Source organism: Dermacentor variabilis, chromosome 11 (genome assembly GCF_050947875.1).
Source record: "Dermacentor variabilis isolate Ectoservices chromosome 11, ASM5094787v1, whole genome shotgun sequence".
In the NCBI taxonomy this organism is placed as follows: domain Eukaryota; kingdom Metazoa; phylum Arthropoda; class Arachnida; order Ixodida; family Ixodidae; genus Dermacentor; species Dermacentor variabilis.
Genome location: NC_134578.1, coordinates 24,396,449 through 24,409,862, shown reverse-complemented (window position 1 = coordinate 24,409,862; position 13,414 = coordinate 24,396,449). Strand labels below are relative to the sequence as shown.

General features: G+C 45.0%; 1 protein-coding gene across 1 annotated transcript in view; it reads left to right on the top strand.

Moving 5' to 3' along the window:
• The window catches only part of ktub (Tub domain-containing protein ktub), a 129,743-nt gene extending 117,036 nt beyond the window's left edge, over positions 1–12,707 (top strand). Inside the window, exons 8-12 of the mRNA XM_075673720.1 lie at positions 391–609; positions 3,931–4,029; positions 6,474–6,561; positions 9,393–9,476; positions 10,393–12,707. Of these exons, the coding sequence (XP_075529835.1) occupies positions 391–609; positions 3,931–4,029; positions 6,474–6,561; positions 9,393–9,476; positions 10,393–10,526 (624 nt within the window). The 3' untranslated portion in view covers positions 10,527–12,707. The remainder of the gene's footprint in view (positions 1–390; positions 610–3,930; positions 4,030–6,473; positions 6,562–9,392; positions 9,477–10,392) is intronic.
• Positions 12,708–13,414: the final 707 nt, after the last annotated feature.

Genomic DNA, 13,414 nt, shown 5'->3' with positions numbered 1-13,414 from the left:
TTTTGTTTCATTGAATAATTATTTGTATTAATTATATCGTTTTTTTCATGAATATGTTTTCTTACTCGTACCAGAAAGCCATTACATCAGTAACAACCGGGACATCTACGTCTAAATATTAGAGCTTTTCTTTTATGACATAGGCCATGACCTACGACAGGTCAACCTAGGTACTCCATTGTGTTTTTGTGATCGCGAAGACTGATCCGGAGTGACCTAGTTATTCGTGCCACGTGTCCCCAATCTTTTCTTTTTCTGCTAGGTTTTGCGCTGTGTTTCCCAAGTAAACATGCACATAAAACTTGGGGAAGGAGGAGGCGGGGAAGGCGGGAAATACACTCAGCCACACTTCGTGTCTGACAACCTGTGCGCGCCTGCCCGTCCGTGCAGGTGTTCCTGCTGGCCGCCCGTAAGCGCAAGAAGAGCGCCACGTCCAACTACCTGATCTCCGTGGACCCGACCGACCTCTCCCGAGGCGGCGAGTCCTTCGTGGGCAAGCTGCGTTCCAACCTGCTCGGCACCGCTTTCACCATCTACGACTGTGCCGAGGGGCCTCGGCAAAACACGGAGAAGCGGTCGGTCCGCTCCGAGATCGGAGCCGTGGTCTATGTGAGTGTGCCGACCTGGCCCTATAGACTCTTGGGCAAAGGTACACCCTTTTGCCGCACAACGATTATCGTGATCTGGTTTGTCCCCATTTGAAACTTCCTACCAGCGCACAATTGAACACGGACGAGAAGAGAAAGACAACACGAACGCCATCTTTCTCTTCTCGTCCGTGTTCAATTGTGCGCTGGAACGATGTTTCATAATGCTAATCATAACCAACTAGCCCAGCTCTCCATACTTAGTGTCCCCATTTCCTTTCTTTAACACGGCGAGCCCGGTACTTCCCAGTAACGAACGGCACGCACTTTGTCAGCACGACATAGCACTGCCGACAGGAAAGTAGCGGGCGCGGCGTTTTCAAGGAAGGAAACGCAAGCAAGGCAGGTGACGATTATCGTTGTGTGGCAGAGATACACTCCAAAGGGTGTAACTTTTCCCTAGGAGTGTACACTCTCAGACAGAGGTACACCCTTTGGGTCGTATATCTACCACACAACGATAATCGTCGTCTACCTCGCTTGCGTTTCCTTACTTGAAAACGCCGCGCCCGCTACTTTCCTGTCGGCAGTGCTATGTCGTGCTGACAAAGTGCGTGCCGTTCGTTACTGGGAAGTACCGGGCACGCCGCGTTCAAGAATGGAAATGGGGACAAGACAGATAATGATTATTGTTGTGTGGCAGAGATACACCCCAAAGGGTGTAACTTTGTTTTAGAGTGTACCAGCGAGACGTCAATGAACACCTTGGAAGAGTGGCGACACACTGTTTAAAAATCGCAAAAGACTCTAATGCAAGCTTTCGGCGCGTAAAAGAGTCCCACGTATCAAGTACGAAGGTTGGGGAAACACTTGTAAGGCATTGCGACGTTGCCGTGACGGTGTAGGACGGGACGGCGCCCGAATTGTGAATAACGAACCTGCAACTTATTAGACGCAATCGTGCGCCCCCCCCTCCCCGCACACACACAGAAAAAGACTAGTAACACTCGAAGCACAAGCATGGTGGCAAGCATGGGTCATCCGTCGTCAAAATCCCCAGAATCTGAGACAATATTGAAGAATTTCGGCCTGACTATAGGCATGCCTTGCGCCGAGCGACGCAGCTAACAGTGACAAATCGATCGGCGTGAAAAAGCGAAACATTGGATTTGTGAACGCGCACGCTTTTCTGCATCTTGCACTGAAATTCGTCTCGAAGTTCCTCCCTGGTGTTATCGATATTACCCTGACGCCATGATAAAAATGGAATATTGACTGACGTCATCTAGAAATGAGGCCTGGTTGGATGGCGTTGGTCATAAAATGTAAAGGGTGCCCGAGCTAGCTTTAGCCAGAGTTTAAAAAAATATGCAAGTGCCACGTAACTGGACAGAACAAAGGTAATGTTGTTTGCCGTGGCTCGAGGATACTGAAACTGTCTTTTCGTTCTGCCTCATTAGATAATTAGTCTTAATTAACTAACCAGCTTGCCAAATATTATAATTAGATGAAAAGTGTCAACAACAAAATTGTAAAGTGACATGGTAAACTCCCGGTACAGTTTTCTGTCGCTCAATACGTGCTACATTAAACCGTTTTTCCGAGCGTGAAAGAAATTTGCCGTGCGACTGGCCACTCGAGGTGCTTCGCGAGGTACTTCGCAGGGAATAGAGCAAACCAATGTATCATGACGTCGTGACCCATTTACGCGTTGGATAGAGAAACTAAAAGGGGTCCCCAGGAACTAGTTAGTTATGCCAGTAAATTAGCAAATAATTTCTGGCGCTCTAACGTTTGCTAGTATTTTTCAATGGTTAAGATGGTTTGGAATTCATTTAGTGCGACAAAATGGCAAATCGTAAATACTGTATCGCTTCTTCTTGTTTTATTTGATAGCGTGGGATGGGGGTTAAAGGGACACTAGCGCGCAACACCAAATTTAGTCTATAGTCGTGGCAACGTAATACAGTGCAGTCGCAAATACGCCACTATTCAACTCAAAGACAGAATACATGCGCTAACGAATTACGTTCGTTAATTTCCGTGACGTCAAGACGGAGGCGGACAACAGGTATCGAATATACTGAGAAACTTTTATTGACCTAGACGATTTACGTGCAGTGGCCTGAGCCACTTTAGTCCAAGACCCCACTGGCCTCGACCGCCCGCTGACCTGTCTGATGAAGGACTGTGGTCCCGCCAGGTCTGAGCTTGTTAGCAGTGCCTCCCATTGCTCTATTGTGTGGTGTGTTTTATCAAACGGGTGCGATTAATAATCCCATGTAATGTGTTGAAGCGTTGGTATGCCGCCGCACCACGGGCGGTCGGGCCTGTAGCGAGGAATCACGATGTCACGCAGCTAGTTTTCGTAAGCGGACTCTGCGTGAAGCCATACATCTCGCTTTTCTTTCTCTCTCTCCGCGCATTCGCAAGTCTCCACTAGAATAGATGGCTCCAATGTTCGTGTGCGCCTAAAAACGTTGAGCACGCCCACTTTTGGGTGCGCAGGGGGAACAGGTATTAGAATAGAGTCTGTCTCTCAGGCTTTGCGTCTTTCGTTTAGAGCTACACCACGGCTAGAAAGCTAAGTAGCGATAAATAATTCAATAACAGAAGATAAAGCAACGACTTTCGTCGTACACAAATTTTGAATTTCGGATAACATAAGAGCAGGAAATATATTGCGTTATTGCGCTTAATTCTGACTGGCCATTCGATTGCTATCATCAGCTGAGCCAATGTAGAGAGTCTACAATTAGGGTACTGCAGCAAAAGCTTACTGATGCAGCCCTATAACTCCAACCAAACCGACAACCCGGCATCGTACAAGAGCGGCGATTCGTCGTTCAAACTTGGTCATTTTTGTTAGACGTGAAACATCAATGGACGGCGTCATCGTTCGTCGCTTACGAAAGCTACGAGATGCTCAGAAAACCGGGCCAGGCTGCGATGAGAGCTTCCATGGCTGCCGCCATGTTTTTCCACACAATGCTTTTGGGGGAAGTTTGAAACATTGCGCCCTACAACATGATTGGAATGCGAATAATAGCGTGCCCGTCGCGAAAAAAAAACCCCAAACCGTCTCGTTCATTTACGCGGCTCGCGCATGCGCAATGGCACTGATCTAATTCTTAAGGGTCGGGGGAAAAAAAAACGTTAGGTCCACATGGCTGCGATTCTGAACTTACTCGAATTCCGCCATGTTGTCGAATTCCGCTGTGTTCGTGTTTCGAGCCAGTGACATGAACAGGTGGTAGATTCGACACTGTGGCAGAGTCTTACAGCGTCCAGCATAACAGCCTCTGTTATAACTACTAACATGGACAAATCTGACCGCTCGCAGGAGACAAACGTCCTTGGATTCAAAGGACCTAGGAAGATGACTGTCATATTGCCAGCCATGAGTAAAGACCACAAGAGGATTGAGCTGAAGCCATCGTTCGTGAGTTGGCGTTTTATTTGCTTGTGATAGGAACACGGATGCAACTGCATGACCATAATTATCATCTTTGTCGTCGTCGCTGCTGTTGCTAGTAGTAGTAGTAGTGCTACTACTAGTAGTAGTAGTAATACTAGCAGTGGTGGTAGTAATCGCATTTGTCGTTGCTTACTAAATAATCAGATCCTGAAAACATAGGTCACCCAAGGGTCCGGTATGCCGATCTTCAAAAATAAGCCTATAACGAGTGAGAAATTTAGGAAAAAGAAAAACTATAAGAAAACCAAAACAAGAATGAAGCAAACACACAAAGTAAAAATAGCAGAGGAACATAACAGTACTTCACTCAATTATACCCTGCCGCATATACAATATGCGTATAAAAGCGCGCTGTATCGCCAGTATGCTGACGTTCGGTGACAGCTGGCGTTATGAGAACAGTCACTACAAGGAAAAAAAAAGGAGCCTTGCACACTGCGAAAAAGCAGCAATAGTAGTAGTCACCCGTAGCACTAGTAAAAGTAGTATTAGTAGAGGAGTAGTAGTAGCAGGTATAGTAGTAGTTAAGGCTGGCAGACGTACTACGGCGCGGCTCTCTCCGGCTGCTCAGAGAGCGACTGACCAATCAGTGAGGCCCGATTTCTGGCGCACGTTCCCGGAAAGCCCCGCTGTCAAAGCAGGCCTAGCTTTGCCCGAAATATTTAATCTATGAAGTCGCGGGATCGGTGCCCTTCTGGAGGACAAGCCTGGGCCGAGACCAATGGCTCTCGTTCGCACACTGCAGCCAAACGAACTCGCGTCTAGGGTGGTGGCCTGCGATGATGACGTCATGCACCACTCCGCGAGCTGTTGGGCTGTTTCGTTCTTGGCGTGCCTAGATCGATTGTATTACGTGTACGGATGGTTCCCGCCTCAATTTTGTACTCGTTAGGGCATTGCGGTTTGCTTCGTTTTTGCGACGCAGTGCCAGAGTAATCTGAAGTTTCGCCCGGGCGAAAACGCCCGGAAGGTTGCAGGAAAATTTTTACTCCGGCTTATGATCACGCTGGTTTTAATTATCACAATACCACATGATTACTAGCGTAACAAGACAGGGACTAAGGAAAGGACACGGGACCACGCTAGTCTAGCATGGTGAAAAGTTGGAAGGTAAGGGCCCATTGTACAGGAAAGTGACACAGTTAAGGCAGAAAGTTGGGCTAGTTCTTAACGAGCATAGTAAGACATGATTACTACCGTAACAAGACAGGGACTAAGGAAAGAACAGCATGGTCCCGTCATGTTCTTTCCTTAGTCCCTGTCTTGTTACGCTAGTAACCATGTCATATTATGCCTCCGCGACCTCAGAACTTGCTCTCTCCCATTAAACGTTGTCAGAGCAGCTACCTCATTGAGTGCTCCCGGCTGCGTGAGCACCCATCACTGCAAAGCAATGAATTATCCCCGTGACCTCCGTGTTAGATAAATCTTCCCTCACTGGCCTCAATAAATATGGTGGGTTGGGGTGAGGAGGAAAAATAGAAAGCGAGGTAAAGAAAGCGAGACTGCGTGAAATTCGAGAGATTGGCCTGCTGCTCTATAGCTAGCGAAAAAAAAATGGAAAAGAAAGTGAAAGAGAGAGAGATTTTCTTGAGGGAACGCAGAGAGGTAGGGCTGAGCTAGAGTGCTCTAGACGGTTACCGTGCCCAATGAGAGGAGAAGGGGAAGAAAAGACGGCTGAAGATAATGATGACGATGACAACGTAGAGGCACGCTGGATGCACGACCGCGCAGCAGTGCTCATGGCGCGGTCCCACATGGATGCTGTGGAGATAACGAGAAACAGAAGTGTTTTCACAAGGCTGCAGTTAAAGAAACACATAAAATGACACAAAAAATAACTGATTTCTCTCTCAGGCGTCACCTGTCGCTGCTACGGTAGTGATTTATGTTATGATTGGACAACTCTTCTTGCGACAAGACGTGAGGCCACGACAGGAAACGGGGCGTCTTAGAAAATATCAAATTTCTTTATTCGTGAAGAGCGAACATCAGAATCGCACTGCCGAAATGCCCATGTCGCTGGAAACAAACTAATTTCTGCGCGAAAATATTCAATACCTAACGGCGGGACTGCATCGCGAAATTCTAGAAACATTTTTTATCCTTTCCTCGAATAGAAACATTCCAGTCGACATTTTTCAAGCAGCGATGCGCGTATAAAGGGAATGTTTCGTTTTGATCGTGTAAAGAAACAGCCGTAAAGACGTTAAGACGTAAAGAAACAGCATCCGAGGAATTTGTACTTTACGTTAGGAAATATGATGTGCATTTGTTACACGATTTACATGGGGCTTGACACACACGGGTTGGTTAGAAATAAACGCAAAGCTCGTATGTCCCAGTATAGTTGATTCCTAATGCTTTCACTTTTTTTCTTTTTCTTTATTTGTCGTCTGCTTACAAAGGAACACGGGGGCCTGTTGGAGCGATGGAAGAGTCGGAATATGGAAAATCTCCTCGAGCTTCGCAACAAAACGCCAGTCTGGAACGATGGTGAGTACCCACCCTCTAACCGAGGCAGCGGTTTGACGGGCTGCAGCGATGGGCAGCAGCGGACGCAATAACTTAAAGAATACAATCAACGGGCACTTCGCTGTCGCCTCCTCGTCTCTCCTGAGCTGCATCCCAAAATTCACTCGACCAATCTACTACTATCGCCTACTAGCTGGTGCTGAGAAGGTAGTGTGGAAAACTACCACGGGCTCTGTTCTGTGCAAAACATGGGGCATATTTTTTCTATATATGGTACAGAATGGTGTGGTACCGTTCATTGAGATAGATATATATGAAAGGAAAAAAGAGGATGCACAAAGTGCAGACGTTCTTTACCAAACCTGAATATTTGGAATGAGAGAAATTCCCCTTGGGGTGGACCTTCTTTTGAGAAAACATCCCTGTTATTTCACAAAATCTTGAAAAGAAATACGCATTTTAAGCGACGATGTCCGAGTTTGCGAGAGAGAAGGAGTTTAATGGAAGCTGAAGATGTCAACTGCTCCATACACAAGGCTTGTTACTTCAGAAAGGGTGTTGGAGAGGACATGAAGCGGAAACGAACACAGAACTGTGAGAATACGAGAGCACAAAAAAGCGAAGATAAAGAACAAGGAACTATGAATAAATAAACAAATTAGGCCCAGATAAGTACCAAATATATCTGTCTATAGGACCTGACTGACGTAAGTATAACAGCAGGGCGTTAGTGGCTCAGATTTCATCCCCACTGTTGTCAAAGGGTCCCGAAAATCACTAGCCTGTGTTCGTCCACGTGCTGCCAAGTAAAGTGTTCGCTGCCGCCTTCACGGTTGTTGAGCGGTGACAGTGACATAGCACGTGCTGAATGGTATCAGGTACGCAAAAAGAAAAGTGCGCGAAAAAAAAGGTGGACAAGAAACGAGACAGGACGAGCACTCTCCGATTTCTCATCCTGTTCATCTCACGCTCTTTTCTAGTTTTTGTTTTAGTCGCTAATCAATAACAACAACGTTTCAGTCACCATCAGGTAGTTTGAATTCATTGCATAGCAGCGGCTAGATTTTAACGATCATAGAAACAGAAACAGAAACAACAAAAAACAAATACTGGTGCAGGCTACATGATGTCCGCATGAGTAGGTGACTGACGTAATACAGATGACAGTAGATGCTGGGAAATGAGTGGAAATGTGACCGAAAATTTCCTTGTGATCTTCAGTCGAAGCCTAACTTTGGACAAAGACAAACATTGGACAAACTCGGCGTACACACACAAAAAAAACGTTGAATAAACAAAAATAGATAAATAAAAGCCAGCCTCGGTGTTTAAAAGCTCATTTCCCCCAGCGTCACCACTGCACAGGTATATAACTAACCAAAGGTCATACAAAAAGCAGCGACGCTCGAACAGAGCAATACATCTGCACTTTCTTCAACTAGTTTTGCGTGCAACTAACAATAACTGCCCTTTTCGTACTTGCTCTATCACAAAATAAACATGCAAGTGCTACATCACTAAGCTGTTATAACTACCGTAGGCTCTGTGTAAACAGAAGTCGTTTCAACGACAATGCCGGATTAACGGGTCGATGGAATCACGTTTTATTGCCTAGTCATAGGCGCAGTTCAACATAACCTATCGTTTTTGTGAACTCCAGTATATGGTACTTCGACCGAAACTACCACCTAGATCGTCGGCGTATCGCAAATGAAAAGTGTGTGAAAAGTGTAAAATTATGATGCTATTTGGAGCAATAAAAACCGAATCCGTAAGGAACTTGTAGAAAAGGTTGCAAGTTCCAACGGTATTTCCATCATGAAGAATCTACTAGGCAAGTGATGAACCCTGCGGAGAGCCAAAGAGCAGCGGGATTGGCAGGACTTTACAGTTTAGCTGTCCCTGCTGTTTCGTTCTCAGCGCCAGGAATAGGAGACCCCACGTAGATGATGCCCTAGTTACCTGTTGCTGCGAAGAATATAGACTCTAAAATATTAGGGGGTCGAGTTTGTGGCGAAGGTTATAATGCTATTAACAATGACAGAGGTATTGCTGTTTCAGTAGGCGTCACTTTTTCGCATCAGACGCCATGAGATAAAGTCGGAAGCATGAAGCGCAATATTTAAATCAAGGGCGGCGCAGAATAATTGGGAATTATTCCGCGCCAACACACACCCACGCCCGCACACACACACATCAATATGTATATATATATACATATATATATATATATATATATATATATATATATATACATATATATATATATATATATATATATATATATATATATATATATATATATATATAAATTCATACGTATGCTTATTTACCCTTTTCTGGGGCCTGCATTTCGCCCGCGAACAACTTCATGTTATCGCTCAGCGCAAGTAACATCTGCATGATTTAGAATTAACTCGAATGTTCTCGTTGATTCTATGTGTTGTGTAATGAGCTTTCATGCGCGAGACGAATTGTGTAGTGCTTTCTAGGAAGCACGCGGCCACTGCTAAACGCGAGGTCATGGCATTTAAATCCCGGTGACGGCGGTCACGTTTCGATGGGGGCGAAATGCAAAACCACCTGTGTACCATTTAGGTGCCCATAACATTTGGGTACAGGCTAAAAAAACCCCAGCTGGTCAAAATTATTCCGGAGTCCCCCACTTCGACGTGCCTCATAAACAGATTGTGTTTTTGGCTCGTAAAACTTCATAATCTAACGTAGCAGTTCTTCAAACTCCCTGGCACTTCAATAAAGCCTCCTTGTACTTTGCTGTGTGGAAAATGCTGAATTTCAGAGAAAGTCGAAATATGTCAAATTCATTTTTTACTATGGATTCGCTGTTTCAGACACGCAGTCTTACGTCCTGAACTTCCACGGCCGGGTGACGCAAGCGTCTGTCAAGAATTTCCAAATAGTCCACGAAAACGATGGTAAGCTTGGCGCTGAAAGTGATCAACTATCGACCTCGACAGACTACTGCCGAGACCGCCTTGATTCACTGTTTAAACAAAAGCAACGTAGGCAATTATCAGTGTGCTGTGAGCGTAGTGAAGAGTAGCCATTAGCAAGATAGCCTAAGCTGTCGAGAACACTATTGGCTACTCTGAGAAGGATGATATCAAAAGCTTTGTCATAAGAGAAAACTATGTGATCAGTGCATTGAAAGTTGTGCAGGTAATCAGGATAGGCCAAAATTTTTAAAGCAACTGAATGGTATGCAGCCTAATTGAAAACCTAAAAGATAGCTGTATAGTGGGCACTTCGTTGACGCTTGGAAATCTAGGCATGATTTCTCTATATAACGATTTCTGTAGAATTGTTCCCAGGGATTTACGCTAGATGGGACATTATCTGAAGTCATAATCGTCTCCTTAGACAAGTGAAGTTTGCAGGGCTACATATCGTGTCGATGAATCATCTATGGAGGCGTGAAATGCTTTATATAGGATCCTCCCGTAGTAAATCGTAAAAATTGCCAACCCTATATTGTGGCAGACCAGAAAAATTCTCCTCGAAACATGGACCTGGTACTGCGTGAAAAAAATAAAAAAAACGAAAATATTCGTTGTAGGCAACAAGTTTTAAATTTCTGCTTTGCGTGGTTTTTGGTGACTTATCCACATAAATCATGTCTTGTTGCATGTTTGCTTTCCAATAAAGTGGCATGTCAATCATACGTAGCAACCTTCGTTTAATGCACACTTCTGTGATCCAGTTCAACCAAACACATTTCTCGTTTCAAAACTCACATAGCGCTTCCATTTCTCGAGCTTCTGCGATTCGGACAAGAGTAGAGTATCGCATTGTTCGGAAACTCATCTATCGCATTCCTTCTGTCTTTCGCAGCCGACTACATCGTGATGCAGTTTGGCAGAGTGACCGAAGAGTGCTTCAGTATGGACTACTGCTACCCACTGTGCGCTCTGCAGGCGTTCGCGATCGCTCTGTCCAGCTTCGACAGCAAGCTGGCCTGTGAATGACCGTTGCTGAAGTCGCCTAAAGACATTGCCCTGCTGCGCAGCAATCGAAAATGGCGGCGTACTGTGCTTCACCTGAGGAAACTTCGCCGCAGAAAATGGGACTGCCATGGATTGGCCTTCAGCGACGCCGAATGGATTCCATGAAGCCGGGGAGGGATGGACAATGGTCACTCGCCGGACAATGCGCGGTTCGACCAGTGCGTTTTGTGGGGGAATGGAGGGCAATCGTGTTGCTGACTTTCCTCCTTCCTTCACCCCTCCTACCTTTCCCTCTCCCAGCTTTCCCTCATTTCCAGTGAGGCTGCAGTCGAACCTGCATATCGCGCGCATGAATAGAACTGATTATTCGACATAGCAAAGCAAGGCTATAATTATACTCGCCGATATCAGCGCGTATAAAATACACGCAATAGTGAATGTCGGATATAGAGAAGCAAATCTAAACATTTCTTGTCGATGTAAACCTCTCGCAAACGTGCGCTAATAACGAACAATGACTATAACGAAGTTATTTTGGTGTCCGGTGTGAATTCGTTATAACGAGGTTCGACTGTATATGCCGCCGTCGCCACTTATGTGGTGGAATATCTGCGAAGATGAGGTAGCTTGGGAGCTGACGAAGTTAAAGTCACTGGAGCCAAGCGCAGTCGCATTTTCCACTGCCTCGCGACCATCCACTTGCCCAAATCCTGTTTCACCTCGAAACGCCTCAAAGACTGGTAGGTCATTAACTAAACGATATTTGCCGTTACATCGTTGACCCCACTGGGCGAAATCAATCTCTACGTGATGTGCAAGCTACAACATTTCATAGAGATCTGTGCTGCAATATAAGCTATGTTGGTGCGCTGTCATTGGAGGAAAGCGTGTGCACTTGGATATGAGAAAGTCGACAACTAATACGAAGATTGAGATTGTGCCTCACTGGTTAAGACCGCTACTTCTTTAATTTTTGTAATGCCTGGGATTTCAGTGCAATCTATCAGCTGATTTTCTCGGCGACTGATGATTTTGATTTAAGCAATACATGAGTTATGGGAAGAAGTCGCTTTTAACCTAATTCAACCATCCCGCGTTATTTACTGTACAAAAAAAAAATGATACACGAGTGTCGCTCACCAAACAGTAATTTGTCATCCTCTTTATTTTATTGCTACTTGCAATCACATATATAGAATTCTTTAACTTTGGCCCTGGTTACACTTGGGCGGTCTATAGTTGCAACTAATCTAAGGTGTCTGCTCGCGGCGCTTAGTGTTGAAGATTAATCAGCTCCAGCTCTGTTACCGGTACTTTGCTCTTAAGCCCAATTGGTAGAACAATCGCCCCCCGTCAGGTTGCCATTCTGGGCTCAATTTTCAGAGCGCTACTGGGCTGTCCCATAACTGCAAGAGATTATTTTCGAGTAACGAGCACAGACACCTTTTAGCATGCGGTTATAATAAATGGATGCTTTCTTTCTAGAGAAATATTACAATGGAATATTTTTTTGCATTCCTGCCTTGATGTGCAATCTTTGTCGGTACTTCCAACCACTCGTGACGCCTGATGAAAACCTTGAATGTCAGAAGTGTAGCCAGTCGAGCACCAAATCTACGCACATGCCAATCTCAACGAACTTGAAGTCAATAAAAAATAAATTAAGTCATGTTACAGCGCTTTTAAGCACAACTATCTACAGATAGCAAGCCCTTGACGTCATCTCGAGAAATCTCTGTGACATGGCGATAGGCATTAAACACACGCACACAAAAAGAGAAACATGAACCCAGTTTCAGTGGTGGCATCTCAACTATAGAATGCATAAGGCAGCGTAAAAGACATGGGCCAATGGAATACGTAAGACACATACCGGTGCTATGTATACCTTACGTCATCCACTAGTACATGTCTTTAGAACATATTTACAATCCACAATGTACAGCTCATTAGCCCAAGTTCCCATCCTGGTCAATTTTATTTTTTGTTGCCGCCTTTCAAACCAACGTCACGCTGCAAACCCGGAAAAAATGCACCTGCCTCTGGAGTCAGCGCAAGCCTGTAAAATTTATGAATTTTGTTTGAAATGCGTTTAATAGTATTGGTTCTTTAAGGAAAATCCTGTGCATGAGATCACAACATGGATAAGTTGAATGAAAAGGTGACTGTTTTTAGTTTCAAATAAACGTTGTTGAAGTGCGATGCTTTGCTGCGATTTGACACTTTGACACTTTGGCTCTTTGGCACTTTGACAGACGACACTTTGGCTCAACCAGTGCAGCTTTAAGGGTCAGCGAGCAGTGGTGACAGCGAGCGTGACACCCAAGAAATCACCAGTCACACTGTATATGAAGCACAACGCCAAATTTCTACTCTGGAGGAATGCTTTACTTTCTTTCTTTTTAGACTACGCTACCTTCGGGATAGGCTCACATACGTCGTTGAGTAAAGAAACAGTCCCGGTTCCGGGTTTAGGCCCGCACAGTTTGAACGAGTGCCTCTGAATGTTATAATACTGCCGAAAAGGAACGACAATGTTGTTGGCAATCTTGATACAAAAGGACAGAGGATTTTGACCACATGAACCCAAAATCCAGAAGCCGAACATACAATTTCCTTAGCAATTCATTTCAGTGAATCGAATTCTGGGTTCTGGTTCTGGGAATTCTGCCAAAATCGCGATTTGATTATGAGGCACGCCGTAGGGGAAGGCTTCAGACTAATTTTGACTACCAGAGGATATTCGACGTGCTTCCAATGCATAGGACCCGGGTAATTCATTTCAGTCAAATGATTATCCAACTGAAGGAATAAGTATAACATCAAGTTTGTATGTCGCTATCGACTGCAGCTGTTACATGTGAAAATCGCCGCATTATTTGTATATGCGTGAAACACTTATCTTCCTA